The sequence below is a fragment of the Choloepus didactylus genome, chromosome 4, assembly GCF_015220235.1.
Source record: "Choloepus didactylus isolate mChoDid1 chromosome 4, mChoDid1.pri, whole genome shotgun sequence".
Taxonomy (NCBI): domain Eukaryota; kingdom Metazoa; phylum Chordata; class Mammalia; order Pilosa; family Megalonychidae; genus Choloepus; species Choloepus didactylus.
The window spans coordinates 173,338,713-173,354,732 of record NC_051310.1 but is presented as its reverse complement, the minus strand read 5'-3'; the positions used below and the strand labels follow the sequence as shown (position 1 = coordinate 173,354,732).

At 38.0% G+C, this 16,020-nt stretch overlaps 1 protein-coding gene across 1 annotated transcript in view; it reads right to left on the bottom strand.

Moving 5' to 3' along the window:
* Window positions 1–676: 676 nt before the first annotated feature.
* Window positions 677–16,020, bottom strand: part of LOC119533004 — a 131,422-nt gene continuing 116,078 nt past the window's right edge. The window contains exons 6-8 of the mRNA XM_037835189.1: window positions 13,889–14,101; window positions 4,830–4,982; window positions 677–814 (exon numbers count right to left, since the gene is read on the bottom strand). Of these exons, the coding sequence (XP_037691117.1) occupies window positions 4,917–4,982; window positions 13,889–14,101 (279 nt within the window). The 3' untranslated portion in view covers window positions 677–814; window positions 4,830–4,916. The remainder of the gene's footprint in view (window positions 815–4,829; window positions 4,983–13,888; window positions 14,102–16,020) is intronic.

Genomic DNA, 16,020 nt, shown 5'->3' with positions numbered 1-16,020 from the left:
TTTAAAAAGCACACAGCACAGTGCTCAGAACATAGTTACTGGTGAATAAATGTTAACTGCCTTCCCTTTTCTCTATTTTCTCTATTGTGGATGCTATATATTATAGACTCCCACAAAAAAAAAAAAAAAAAAATCCTCACATCCCTAAGGAAAGTGGGACACAGGAGACATGGAAGGAACTCTGAGAGGCGATGACTTTTGGACATGATCCCTAGACTTCTGGACATGATCCCTGAGCATGTTCAACAATAGTGAAATTTGGCACAGAAGACTGTAAGTCCTAAATCTGGGATTTTATTAGTTGTAGAAGCCTGGCTAAATTGCTTAACTTTTATGATTCTCAATTTTCCACATCTGTACTCCACAGAGTTGTTACAAAAAACAAGTGAGATAACGCACATGATACTCTTTGGGAACTGTAAACCACCACACAAAAGTTATCTAATAATAGGTGATGGTTCACAGTAATAATGACAGGAAAAGAAAACACTGACCTAGTCTGTGTGGGTCCTGGAAAAAGAATGGGAAAGAGCAAAAACATATTCCTCTCTAGTGTCCTAGAACAGAATCGAGTCATCTTAAATCTAGTTTAAAACAAAATTACAAGTGGAACTCTTACCTATCTCTTTGCTCTTCATCTGTAGAGCGATCATCTGAGAAAGATGTTCCAAATATTCCAAGGATAGTATTGTGGCCTTTTCTGTCAGCTGTATGATACACTCGAGAAACCAGGCGCAAGTCCATGGGTAGCCCCTGGGCTGGGACAGTGGTGCACAGCTCGTGATGGTTAACGACAGGGTGATCTTGTGGAATTCTGCAAAGGAGAAAAGAAAGTGAGCTTCTTTTATCATCATGTGGCCTTTAGATGTGAAATACATTTATATCAATAGTTTAGCTCAGGCTCTAAAAATGATGTCTAAATGTAAGACATCAGATTTAAAATTATAATAATGGCTTATAACAAATTTAATATCACAATCTTAAGCCACTGACCAGAGCTTCAAACTGATATATCCAACTGCTTGCTGAGCATCTCTACATACATGTCTCACAGGCACTTAAGCATCAGCAAGTCTACAAAAGGCAAACTCATTATTATCCCACCCACATATCCAGCCATCAATCATTACTCCTCTGGAACTCTCCTCAGAGACTAATGTCCTTGAAGAACTAGAACAATGTTGTACATTATCCATTAATTGGCCTGGATGGAACCCTGGGTCTCTCTAAATCAGTGTGGCACCCTCCTTTACACTGTGCTGGAGCCTGCCTCTCTCCACCTTTCAAAGTTGGAGAAGGGGTAGGAAAATCTGCTTTCTTAATCCTCAATAACACTTGCCAACCAATCAACAAATACTTATTGAGCACCTACTATGTGCCAGGCTCTGTGTTCAGTACTTTACATACATTCTCTTTAACTCTCACAATGAACCTGTATGGGAGGTATTATTCTCCTTATTTTGGAGTGGATTTATTTTGGATAGGTCACAAAATGGGTGAGTGACTGCTAGGATCCAAACACAGCATCTTTCCTGTTAATGCCTGTTACTGACCCTTGAAGTGGAAGTGGCCCTTATCCACTGCTATGCCATTCCCACACCTCTCTACTTAAATATATACCCTTCCATTAACTGAGTGACCTTATTTTCATCAAATCAAATGAACTTTTAAAGATCGTGTTCTCTACGACCGCCAAGACACAGCTGACAATTTTGATGACCCCTTCTGGAAATAGCTCTTCCTCCATGAGATTTTTTTAAACCCACACCATCCCAATTCTCCATCTACCTCTCAAATTACTCTTAATTTAACTTGGTCACTGGCTTTTCCTCTTCCAGCTTCCAAACTGAGTATGCCTTCCAAGGGCTCAATCTTCTCTTTCTACATGGAAAAATCATCTTCAATGCTTCAGCTATTCCCTATGTGCTGAGAGCTCCCAAATCTCATCTCCAGCATCACCATCTCGCCTAGATTCCTCATCTTTCTGATCTTCAAGGGCTCTAGAGTCCTCTGATGCCTCTCTCCTTCACCTGCACATCCAAGTGAAAAAATGGGGTTTCTCCCCTGCACAGCATTGCTCCCTCTGCACCCTCACTGCCGACACACCCCCCTCAAGATGCTCACCACTTCAGCCTGCATTACTGAAGGTCTACCACTCGAGTTGGGCACCCCACCTTGCATGTCTTCTCTTCTTCAATCCATCCTGCAAACCTTGACCAGATTCATCTTCTTTAAATACCCCCTTACACAGCACAAAAATTCTTTGTTCCTTATGTATCCAACGTCCTCTCTCTAAGTTTCAAGGCTCCTAGAATCTGACCCTAGCTCTAGCAGAGTGATTAAGAGTATAAACTCTAGATTCAGATTGCCTAGGTTCAAATCCTGGTTTCAAATCCTCACTTGGCCATTAGCAAGTCAATTAATTTCTAGTTTCTTCTTTGTTAAATTGGGAATAACAATGCGAGTGATTCCTGGATACAGCTGCTTTAAGAGAGAAGTGAATGCATTTAGAACAGTGTCTCTCACATTGTGAATATTAGCTATTTTCACTTTAGTATCCAGGATGAATTATAGGGCCGGAAAGACCACTGGTTCCCTCAGTTACGGATAGAATGCTGCTAAACCTTCTGTCCATGTCTAAACATCCTTCAAAGACTATCCCAAGGGCAAATTTCTCTGCAAAGTTTATCTTTTATTTTCTCCTTTTACAAATGTCCCTTTTTATAAGTTGCCCAATCCTTATGCCACTAGTTTTGTCTTTGTCGGAAATGATAACTATAACAGACATAAGGTTCTGGTCCTTGGAAGTCTCTCAAGAAATGCTTGTTTTACTTTTATCATTGTTGTTGCTAATTTGCACTGAACAGGACCTAACCCATTGCTAGACACAAGATGTACCACTAATAAAGAGTGTTTTGTGCGATTTTCAAAACAATACAGAGCCCAACAAGAACAAGGTGTGAAATTTGTACATTTTCTCACAGAGGAGGAAAACAGAGGTGAGCCTAAAGGATTTGGAAAAGCCTGAGAGAAATAAACCTAACCACAGGAGTGAAAAGGGGTGTCCAGGCAGCCAAGGCAACAGAGCACTCTGGGTTCCTGAGAAAGGGCTTAAAAAAAAAAAAAAAAAGGGCGGGGGGGTGAAGGTGAGCTCTGATATTAAGCTCATCAACATCATCGTTCTGCCTGGGGACAGGTCCTGGCTAGTGGAATGTGCTTAAGATTACATTTCAGGTTGTTTTTTCCTTTAAAAAGCATCACAATCTATCTGATTTCCTATGCTTCTCCCAACACCTTAATCATATAGATCAGTGAATGAATCTCCCTGGTTATTGAGCTAAATGACAATATGTTTTCTATAGATGGCTGGATTCCCAAGAAAACAATTTAACTTGGGGGCTAGTCACTGGTGAGAAAAGTAGGTTAAAAAAAATAAAAGAAAAGAAAGCAAAGCAATGATAGAAACATTTTTTCCAAAATTCTCATTTATTTTATAATTTTTTTAAAAAATCATATTTTTATTCCTCTGCAGCTCATACTTATTTTACTCTAAGAAAAATTTCCAGTTTCACCTTTAAAGAATTAAAACAGTATTATATATATATCAGTAAGAGCTACAAATATTTTTGGTATGTTCAAGAAGGGCTTTGTGTTTTTATAGCACACTCTCCTTAAGCAGGACTATTTGTCATTCTTGAGACACTAACACATAAAAAAGAAAAGACTGACTCTGTGTGTGGCCACACTACTTTGCTTAATGCACTAAATGCAAGGATTTGGGGAAGAAAAAAATCAAGAAGTTTCTGCACCATTGATAATCTGGCAGTAACTATTTATTGAAAGTAAAATACTTGTTGTCTGCTGTCACTATTTGTTTTAATACATAATCTCGCTAACTAAATGAGCTTAAAGCAATGCAGATAAGCAATGGCATGTACAGGGTCACTTAAATGCCAATTTGACTGTTTCATAAACTTTGGAATTCTTTTCCCATGAGTCTATTCTCAACTACTTAATTGTAAGTAATATCTATTTACAAACTCAAGGCTGACCGTAAAAGGGTTGTCTTCCATGTCCAGCACACCTTTCAGTGCCCTAAGCAACAACAAAAGCTAATAATTAAAGCTTCTTTAAACCTCCATAAAGAAGTAAATGAAGAAGAATCTAGAATAAACTAAGCCATAAAAACCTAGTGGTGAAATAAGGAGAAAATTAGAGTTTCAACAAAGCGAATGGCAAAAGGCAAGCTATAATCTAAATTGCATTTAAACACTATTATTCAGAATTGTGGTTGTACTCCAGTGTAGTAAGCAACTCTGCTAAAAATATGGGGAAAAAATGAAACAGGTAACAATAGCAGAGAAAAGCAAAGCTAAGTAAATTACCAAATTGATTAGCCTATGGTCATTTTGTGTTAGGTTGTCTTTTATTTTGTTTCATCATTAAAAATCAACCAATATAATAAGCAGCTAATCCAAATCAGACATTACAGTGACCAAAAAAATCAACTCTAACACACTAATAACATTTAATTTTCTTTAGTCTCACAAACAGCTATTTTTATTCTAGCTATTCTAGATATTGTAACATCATCAAAGTAAGTATATTAGTCAAAATCAGGAATAGAAAGAAGCATGGAGTAAAGTACATATATAGTAATTGCAAAATCTGTCACCAACTTTTCCTGTGAGAAGGCTAAACTCAGATCTCATTTATGAATTTCTAAAACCATTTAATTTTTCTTTTTAAAAACACACTTTCATGTATCAGTGTTACCAAACAATTTCTCTTCAGACAGTAAAATTTGTAAATTTAAGGAAGTTAGTTACCTTTTGGATAGTTTTTTATCCCATGGAAGTTTTAAAGACTTTTTTGGTTTCTGTTGTGGAATTCCTGATTTACTTTTTCGTTTTCTCTTAACTTCTCTTCCTCTGATTTGTAAGAATTCTGATGATTTCACCTTTAAAAAAATATAAAGTGTGCTGTTAAGGAAAGTTATAATATTTGAGTTATCCAATGGTCCATCTCATATTTAAACTCCTAATTTCTATGTTCAGGAACAGAATATAAATCCTAAAGATGAAATTGATATGTTCCTCTAAATCCATTCCTAAATTTTTACATATACACCATCATAGCAATAAAAAATTTAGCACCATATTTATTTATAGTTTTATAATTTATTGCCTTAAAATATTAAAAAGGAAATATAAGATTTTCTCTCCATAAATCTACTCTTTTTGATTGGTATTTTTAATAGAAATTAGCCTTAATCTCTTAAAGTTTGACATGGACAGGTGGTTGTAAACACAAGCTAGAAGACTCTTAATGCTTTATATAACTATTTTGAGCAATGTTAACCAATTTGTACTTCTTACAGTTGTATTATTTTTTATTACTACTGATTCAGAGAAATCAAATACATTTCTGTTTCATAAAGAATTGCCTTTTAATCTTTATAGATATTGAAAGCAATGTTTTGCTAGATTTCCTAGAAAACCTGAAGAATTTATGATAATAGTTAATCTAAACATATTTTTTCTGTGGGTTACTCTGTTTTTTGAGACTAGATTTAAGGAAGGAAGCAGGGAGGCACTCCTTGGGGAAGGTAAAGTTGAATAAGTAAAAGGAAGACAGATAAGAGACGTTCTTACAAATTAGGTAGAGGGTTTGGTCTTGACACAGTAATAAGGAGAGAGCTATTGCAGTATCTTGGGTAAGGAAGTGATGACGAATAATGAAAGCTCAAGGAATACAGAGCATTCCATCTAATTATTCAGTTAATGTTTGAATTCCCTCTATGGAATCTCCACCAAGTGGTCAGCCAACTTGGCTTGAAAATAGTCAGGAACAGAGAAGCCCACTTTCCCTTGAAACTCTTCCAGTTGTTAGATTTTTTTCCCTGCCTCCCTCCCTCCCTTCTCCCTCCTTCCTTTCCTCTCTTTTTCACTCACTTTCTCTCTCCCTCCCTTCCTCCCTCCTTTCCTTTCTTTAATATTGAGCCTAAAATTTTCATCCACCAGTCTCAATTAAAACCTCAGGAGCCATACAGGCACAATCTAGCTCTCTTCCATTTGATAGACAGTGAAATATTTGAATACAGTTGACTCCTTTGGGTTCTTTTCCCCCTGATAAACATCCCCAGTCCCTTAAACTCTACATCACATGACATGGTTTTGAAGTACTGTGCTTTGTCCTCTTGTATGATTTCTTCCAGTCTCTAATTTGTCAGTGTTCTTCCTGGGTGGAACATCCAGATCTGAACAAATATTTGAGGTGTGATGTGATCAGATCAGCCAGGAGAAAGAGGATCCTCTTTTATGGTGTTCCTCAATCAACATAAGCTATGATTGCATTTTGTCTTCCTATTGCAAAACTACATTTTAATCTCAAGCCCTGAAGTCATTTCATATTACTGTTGTCTTGTCATTCCATATCAACTCACTTAGTCTGTGAGCCCAAGGGCAAAACCATTCACACATTTGTCCCAAATAAATTTCACGTGAGGTCTGACCGACCAAATCTTACCCCTCAAGTTTTGGATATTTATCTGCAAATCCAATCAGTGAGTCTTCCATATTCTTACCCAAATTTTGGGAATATACTGAAATGGTCACAGCCCTATTGCTCCCCACTAGGAACTTTCATCCAGTAATGTGCATCCTCAGGGCAATCAATTACAAATCCACCTACCTGTTTGCCTGACTGCAATTTTGTCTACAGAACTGTCACTGGGAGGTTACCATCGATGAATTGCTGAAATTCAGATGATAACCAATGTTTCATTGAGTTTTCTTGTGTGCCAGACATTGTCCTAAGTGCTTTATATTATAACATCACATATAATCCTTACAACAACAACATGAGAGGGGCACTGTCAATATCCCCATTTTACAGATAAGGACAGATAAGAGGTTCTGTAATTTGCCTAAGATCACCCTGCTAGTAAATGGTACAGCAAGGATTCCGTCTCTGGCAATCCACCACCAGAGCCTTTGCTCTTCACTATAGACTCCTGTGTTGAACAGCAGGTCTAACACATTTCTGATGTTCAGTCTAGTAACCTACGAAAAGAAACATGTTGGTCTTCCGTGACGTGTGCTTAGGGAACCCACACTGGCTCCAAGTGACTACTGTTTCCTTTTATAAGGATTCAAACTCATGATTCTATTAATGATTCATTAAATCATTCTGGAGTTTTGTCCAAGATCAATGCATAGGTCACTCACAAAAACTCAGATCTGCAGGCTCCAGTCTTCTAGCACTGCTCCCACTGCAGCAGCTCCATAAAGTCACTGCTGACAGGGGTGCAGAAACCTCATTTGCAAGAATTAGGGTGTCTGAGACAACAGGCTTGAACCCATCAAGGTTAGCTCAAGATCTTTTACCAATCTTGGGCTTCAAGTTTCTTTTATCAATTCTTTTTTGCTTCTTTATAAACTAAAGATCATTCACCTTGTCAGATTTAAGAGAAGCAAAGCAGGAGTTTATCAGCTTCCTTTTCTCTTTGTCACACTTCTGTTTATTTAAAACCTCAACGTTGTTCCAAAAATAAGTTAAGGCCGTGCTGTCATCTGTTGTCATCACACTATTCATCCAAAATGACAGGGTTATCCTTCCTTTTTTTCTCTCTTTGCTCCAAAACTAACATGAAAAATACTTTTTTGTTCTTAGCATTATTTACAGACACCAACCCATTTTGGATCTTAGCCTTCTCAGTATTATTGTTATAGCCACATGCTCATATTTATCTATGGATATGTATTTCTTCTTTCATCTTTTGTATATTTTTAAAACTCTAAATGCAATAGATCACTCATAATTGTTTTGTGAGAATTTGGGGTGTTTGGGGCTTCCCCACCTCTTAAGCTTCCTTCCAATTTGAAATCTCAAGTCATGTCATCATATTTATGATTTTGACAAATTTTTACTGACACTTTCCCTCCTGAAATGCCCAACAATCCTCTTCACACATCCTCATTATTTCTAATTACTGTTTCCTTCCTGTTGGTCATGATTTAGAACTTTATTAATCTAATCAGCTTCTGAGAGTAGAAATGGTCATAAGGTAAGTATTTATCAGATTCTCTACCTTTTTTTGCTGAAAGAGACCTTCCAGTATGCGTCAGAGTAGCTGAAGTCCTACATTGTTCTTCTATTACACCTCTGGGCCAGTTCTGTTAGCTATGTCAGAAGTCTTCTTTTCCCTCCAATATGGCCAGACTTGCTGGAGTATATAGTTAACTCATTCCTGGGCCAGAAATGCTAGACACTAGCTTCATGGCCTCAAATGTCCATATGTAGAGTAAAGTTTATGGATAATAATTGATCTTGAGATGTTAACACAAAAATAAATAAATACAAGAAACTTGGTGTGGACTTGGTGGGATCAGTCACAGGAGTACTTTCAGTGCTACTTTTTATGGCATTTATGATGTGTCCCACAATATCTCACAACAATAAAACATAAAGTCTTATCGGACATTCTCTTCTGTTCCCCTTGGAACACCTCTGCTTTCAGTTCAGAGACGTCTTAATCCATTCTCCACGTCTCCCTGTTCAAACAGTCCTTCCTAGTCTGGCAAGGGAACGCCATCCCTAGCCATCCCTTGCAGCTGAGAGTCTGTGTTTTGGTATTTAGCCAGAAATCTCTTAGCTGTTATGAAAGGGCAATGTTGCAAAGTATAAAAAATGAAAGTTCCAGAATTAGAGGATGTCAGAACAAGTCCTGCCTCAACAACTTAAGTAGATGTTTGTACTTGGGCAACTTACTTATCTTCTCTATGACTCAGTTTTTTCAGCTATAAAATGAGGGCAGTAATGATAGAGTCATTACTAGGAATAAGTAAGATAATATATGTAAAACACTTAGCACAGTGGCTGTCACATGGGGAATACTCAATCAATTGTAGTTACCACAGGAAAGAACTGCCTCTGTTAACCAATAAACAAATGATTCTGCATAATTTCTTTATTTTTTATCATATGTTTATTGTGGAATATAACATTATACATAGAAGTGATAAATTTCCAAGTGCAATTTAACAAATAGAGAGCAAATTTCAAAGAATGTTATGGGTTACAGTTCCACAGTTTCAGTTATTTCCTCATTGTGAAATATATATGCAAAAAGGTAAAAACTTTAAAAGTACGATTTAACAAGCAGTTATATAGGAAATTTCCAAAAATGTTATGAGTTACAGTACCATAGTTTCAGTTATTTCCTTACTGTGAAATATAGCATATGTATAAAAAGGTGATAACTTTCAAATTACAATTTAACAAGTAGCTATAGAACAAATTTCAAAGAATGCTATGGGTTACAATTCCACCATATCAATTCTTTCCTTCTAGTTATTCTAATACCCTAGCAACTAAGAAAAAGAAAATTATTTAGAGATTCAGTATTTGTAATCCTTTGTTAAATTCCATGTTGTCTGTTGCTATCCCTTCCTCTAGATTAATCACTTTCTCAATTTTCAAGAATCTTCTAGGCAGTGACCACTCTAACTTGTTCATGTTGAAAAGGGGTGTCAACATTATGGGAAAAGGGGACACATCTGGTTGATGTTCTTGAAGAGACTATTGCCTCTGGGTTTTGGGACTTAGTTGGCATAGGAGTTCTCTGGAGGATTTAAGTTTCTGAAGAATAAACTTAGTGAGTGAAACTTAATTATAAGTATCAGGTAGGGACCCAGGTATTCTTTAGGTTTGGGGGACTACTATTGACTTGGCCTTGTCATACTGTGGCCATTTGGCATATCTAGCTGAAGCCTGCATAGGAGTAACCTCCGTGACAGCCTCTTGACTCTATCTGAATTTTCTTAGCCACTGAAACCTTATTTTTGTTGCCTTTCTTTTCCCTTTTTTGGTCAAAAAGGCATTCTCAACCCCTTGATGCCAGGATCAGACTCATTCCTGGAATCCGTGTCCCATGTCACCAGGGAGATTCACTCACATAGGAGATCCTGTACCACATTGCAGGGAGGGGATGAATTTATTTGCAGGGTTGGGCTTAGAGAGAAAATGTTCACATTTGAGCAACAAAAGAGGCTCTCTGGTGGTGACTCCTAGACATAATTATAGATGAGCTTAGCCTCCTTCTTACAACCATAAGTTTCCCAAGAGCAAGCCTCAAGATCAAGGGTTTGACTTATAAAGTAGGGGGTTCCTAAGTTCACATAGCATATGTTCTGTCCACGATAATCCATCAATATCTCACGTGATCATCATTTAGTTGTACAATCCTCATCATTCTCCATTTTAAACAATTCTCAAGACCCAGAACAACCCATAGGTCTTTTCAGCCCTTAATTATTTATCCCTAGTATTTGTGTGGCCCTAGTAAGGTATTCCTAGTAATTACAGTCCCTAGTATGCAATAGGTATATTTTTCCCATATACCCTTCTGTTGTCAACTCTCTGTAGCAGTGTCATACCTTAGAAGTTTATCATACAAGCACCTGTATATCTGTAGTGCTGATCTGCGGGATATATGCCTTTAAACAACCCCTTTCAATCCTATTTGCCTTCAATACAGCTCTGATACTTATAATCCAATTAACAAACAATAATCACCCATATCCGATCCCATACCTTTGAATTCAACCCTTATTAACATATCTGAGCATATTAGTTTATCATTCCCCCTCCACTAGCTTCTGTCTATCATTAGGTCCCTAATATTCTGTTATAAGACATCGATTTACATTGTTTAGTGTTCATAGTAGTGGTAACATACAATATCTCTCCTTTTGTGTCTGACTTATTCCACTCAGCATTATATCTTCAAGAGTCATCCATGTTGCCATATGTTTCAGAATCGTATTCCTTCTTACTGCTGCATAGTATTCCACTGTATGCATATACCACATTTTGCTTATCCACTCATCTGCTGAAAGACACTTGGATTGTTTCTATCTCTTGGCAATTGTAAACAATGCCCTAGGAACATTGGTGTACAAATGTCTGTTTGTGTCACTGCTTTCAGATCTTCTGGGTATATACCAAGAAGTAGAATTGCCAGATCGTAGGGTAATTCGATATCTAATTTTCTGAGAAACCACCAAACTGTATCTCACAATGGCTGTACCATTATACAGTCCCACCAACAATGAATAAGAATTCCAATTTCTCCACATTCTCTCCAGCATTTGTAGTTTCCTGTTTGTTTAATGGCAGCCATTCTAATTGGCATGAGATGATATCTCATTGTGGTTTTGATTTGCATTTCCCTAATAGCTAGTGAAGATGAACATTTTTTCATGTATTTTTTAGCTATTTGTATTTCCTCTTCAGAGAAATGTCTTCATACCTTTTGCCCATTTTATAATTGGGCTGTCTGTACTATTATTTTTTGAGTTGTAGGATTTCTTTAGATATGCAGGATATCAGTCCCTTATCAGATATATGTTTTCCAAATATTTTCTCCCATTGAGTTGACTGCCTTTCCACTTTTTTGACAAAGTCTTTTGAGGCACAGAAGCTTTTGATTTTGAGGCATTCCCATTTATCTGTTTTTTCTTTTGTTGCTTGTGCTTTAGGTGTAAGATCTGAGAAGCTACCTCCTCTGACTAGGTCTTGAAGATGTTTCCCTATATTATCTTCTAAGAGTTTTATTGTGCTGTCTCTTATATTGAGGTCTTTGATCCACGTTGAGTTAATTTTTGTATAGGGTGTGTGCTGGTTTGGATATTATGTCCTTCAGAAAAGCCATATTCTTTAATGCAATCTTGTGGGGGCAGACTGATTAGTCTGTTGATTAGGGTAGAACCTCTGAATTATTTCCATGGAGGTGTGGACCCTGGTCCTTCAGGATGGGTCTTGATTAGTTCAGTGGATTATTTAAGAGAACTCAAGAGCTGACCCAGATGCTTGCTGATGCTTAGAAATGCTTGGAGATGCAGAAAGAAAGATGTTTGGGGATACTAAGCTAAGACATGAAGCCCAGAGTTTGCCCTGGAGAAACTAAGAGAGGACCCACAGATGCTTAGAGAGAAATGCCCTGGGAGAAAGAAGCAAGGAGCTGAGAGAGAGGAGCTGAAACACAACCCGGGACCAGCAGATGCCAGCCACATGCCTTCCCAGCTGACAGAGGTGTTCCGGATAGCCTCTGCAGTTCTTCAGTGAAGATATCCTCTTGTTGATGCCTTAGTTTGAACACCTTTATGACCTTAGAACTATAGATTTGTAACCTAATAAATCTCCTTTATAAAAGCCAATCCATTTCTGGTATTTTGCATAATGGCAGCATTGGCAAATCAGAACAGGGTGTGAGGCAGGGATCCTCTTTCATTCTTTTGGTTATTGGTATCCAGTTTTCCCAGCTCCTTTTGTTGAAGAGACTGTTCTGCCCCAGTTCAGTGGATTTGGGGGCCTTATCAAAAATCAGTCAACTGTAGACCTGGGGTTCTATTTCTGAACTCTCAATTCTATTCCATTAATCAATATGTCTATCTTTGTGCCAATACCATGCTGTTTGTACCACTGTGGCTTTATAGAAGGCTTCAAAGTCTGGAAGTGGAAGTCCCCCCCACTTTGTTCTTCTTTTTTTAGGATGTTTTTGACAATTTGAGGCCCCTTTCCCTTCCACATAAATTTGATAATAATTTCTTAATAATATTTAATAGCAGCCACAATAAGTCAAATGAACTAACATTATGGGACTTTTCCAACAAAGGACTTTTCCAAGCCATGGTAGTTAAGCCACTGTCCAGAAAATACATTTCATTCTTTGAAACACTTAATAGCTAACCATTTGTCTCTCAGATCTACTTTTTATTTCCAGAGTCCTAGTGTTCATGTAGAAGAAGAGATGTAACCACCATCTGTGCCCATGAGCCTGCTGCTTTACAACAAGATTCCAAAATATTTAAAGATGCTTTCTAGGTCTCCACATTTAAAAGGTGTCAGTCTAACACACAGGATTCATCTGGAATAGTAAATGATGTGTGGGTTCACTCAGCTTTGGCAAACTTCACTTCATACCCCAAGTGTATGCTTCAGAAACATAGATGCCTTCCGACGGGGTCAGTCACCAACCTCAGGGTAAGTTCCTTCTCCCTGACAGCAGTGGTGAATTTTCTCTGGTCAGCTATTACTTGTGGATCTTCCTTATTACCTACTATTTCCTGGAAGATTAATATGCTTGTGTCATGTAGGAACTGATAAAGGCCAGTTGACTTGGGTGAAGTATGGTAGAGATGTGGTGATTGGTGAGGTGAGGGAGGCCAGACGGACTGACCGGGAAGGTTGTTTATCCAGGAAAGGGCATGCTTCTCCATCAGGAAGGGATCCTGGTGAAAACCAAGGTATTGTCTGTGGTACATGGGAAGGTAGGGTTATTTAATCCTGATAACATATCTATTTTTAAATAAATTCATTTATTTAAGTCAAAAAGTGACTTTTTCAAAGGTATTAAGTATATAATAGTGAGGCAGTATCCACATATAGTAAAAAAAATTTGTTAAAATATACATAAATAAACTGAATCTGGAGGCACTCTCACAACAGGAAAAAGATTCAGAGGTTAGGATAAACCAAAATGGGGGAAAGTTACAAAAGTTACCAAGTCCATTCAGTCCTGGTCCCTAGTCTATTTCCTGACTCCCTCAAGACAGTAACCAGAAGATTCCTGGTATTTCTGAAAGCCCGAAGTTCCTTCCCACCTTAAAAGCCTGTCCTCTTTCCCCAGAGTTGCAATTAGGTTTGAGACTAAAAGCCCTCAAAAAATGGATGCCCCCTTTCCCCAAAATGGGCAATTTCCACTTCTGAGACCCATTTCTTCAGGGCAACCCCCTCCCCTCATGACTCAATCAGGGAGGCCTAGGCCTTTCCTCACATCTGCACATTCTTAACTCTCATAACTCCAACATAAACAGCTTTTTACCTTTAAAGACAACCGCGTGACTGCTTTCGAATCACCTATGGGCTGTCGATCTTCTGAAGGTTTATGTGACTCCTCTGTTGTCTGAACTTCTGAAATTTCCTGAGGTTTAAATACTATGCTTCCTGCTTCTGAGCCTCCCCATTCAGATTCATCCTCTCGTTCAATCTGAAAAATACTCGATACAGCTCCAGGAAGTTCCTCAAGCAGACTTTTCTGGAAAGAGTAAACATAAAAGAACACTTTTTAGTCCCTAAAAGTTTTAAGTCATGCAGTGTTTTCTATCTGATGAAAAGACATGTCTGAAATTAAGCAGAGGTGGTAAGTTTTCTCTGATGATTTAGAAAGAGAAACTCAAACTGACTTAAGAAGAATGGAGGCTAACAAATTATTTTCCTAGACCCTTCACTCAGAAAAGATAGCTAGCTACCCCACAGTTGCTATGTACAAACCCTAAGGAAATAGACAAGACTATATTCTGACTCTGACTCCACTCTACATTCACAGAGTCAAGGGCTAGCATTCTTTCAACAAAAAGACACTGCTGGCTGGTCCTCACTTTCATTATCGCAGCTTGGCTTTCAGATCACTTTGGGTCCACTGAGACATTTGAGCCCTACCTAAACATGAGATACTTTTTAGGCCTGATAAATGGATACCTGCCAGCCAGCTGCTCTTCCAGAAGCCTGACCTCAGTTTCTGAAGGAAGGGCTGAAGTACTGACCCAAAGAGCTCAGGAGGGCCACCCAGTCACCCCAGATCCATTCCAAGCCTAAATGAAAAACTCACAAACTCTCACCCCCACACCCATTTTTGTGTTCCTTAAAAATGTCTCATTGACTTCCATTTGTATCTCACCAAGTCTTAGGGAAAGCATCTTTATGGCCATATTTGGGTATTACCCAATTTAAACCAAGATTAATTGGGATTAGGGAGTACCAACAGTTAAAACTTCACTGCCTCAAAGTAACGGATGGTAAAACCAGTCTGACTTACATAAAAGACTGAATTCTATAGAAGACTTCAAAATGCAATCATACCTTTGTTCTCTGATACACTCATTTTCTAATACGTAAAATAAAGGTAAAGATGGCATACAGCATCAAATACTATACAAACACAATATTTCTTTACTGTGCAAGAAGGGATTCCTGGACCAAGAAATTTAAAGTTTGTAAAATGAAACTTTAATCTTGAGCTCATGTTTTTACAAAGCTACTAGATTATGTTGTAGAAAGAATAAGAGCTTTGGAACCAGAAGGGGCTGAAATCAAATCCTGGGATGTGCCAGTTAAGAAATGTGTGATCTTGGACAAGTTACTTAACCTGTTTAGCCTCATTTTCCTCATTAGCAAAAGGGGCTAATAAAACCTAAAACCCTTTCCATAAAATGGCAGAGTAGATACATTGGGATGATAATGTGCAACGGGCCCTATACCTACACCATCTACCTGTGACAAACTCATTCATTTTATGTTCCTTAGCTTTGGGGACCATTGCCCACTCCTTCGTTTTGAATCACTCTGCTCCTGGCTTCCTCAACACATTCTCCCAGGGTTCTAATTTGGGAGACTGAGTAAGTGAAGGTACCACACACCAAAACAGAAAATGCAGGAAGGAAAACAAGCTTGAGAATAGGGCAATGGCAGTCCTCCAGCTGCAACTCATTCAATGAACTTCTTCAGGACTCCTCCACAGAGCCTTTCCTGGTCCTACCACATCTCCTCTGTGCCCTGCCTCTATTTTAGCATGACTCACACTGTATTACCATTGTTTAAGTAATAATCATAATCGCTAACATGAATTAAGCATTATCTCATTGAATTTTAATTTCACCTCAGCTCCATCAAGTAGAAACTGTTTTCAACCCCATTTTATGGATGAGGAAACTGAGGCTTAGAAAAGTTAAGTAACTTGCCCAAGATCACATTGTAAATTGCAGACCTGTGTTTGAACCTAGACAATCTGATTCCAAAGTGGACACTCTTACTCTTTGCCTTCACCCAATAGTCTAGTGATTCTCAAAATGTGGTCTACAAAGCACTGAGGCTCCTTAAGAGTCTTTCAGGAGATCTGCAATGTCAAAACTATTGTCATAATAATACTGAGGCAAAATTATTTGCCATTTTTACTAT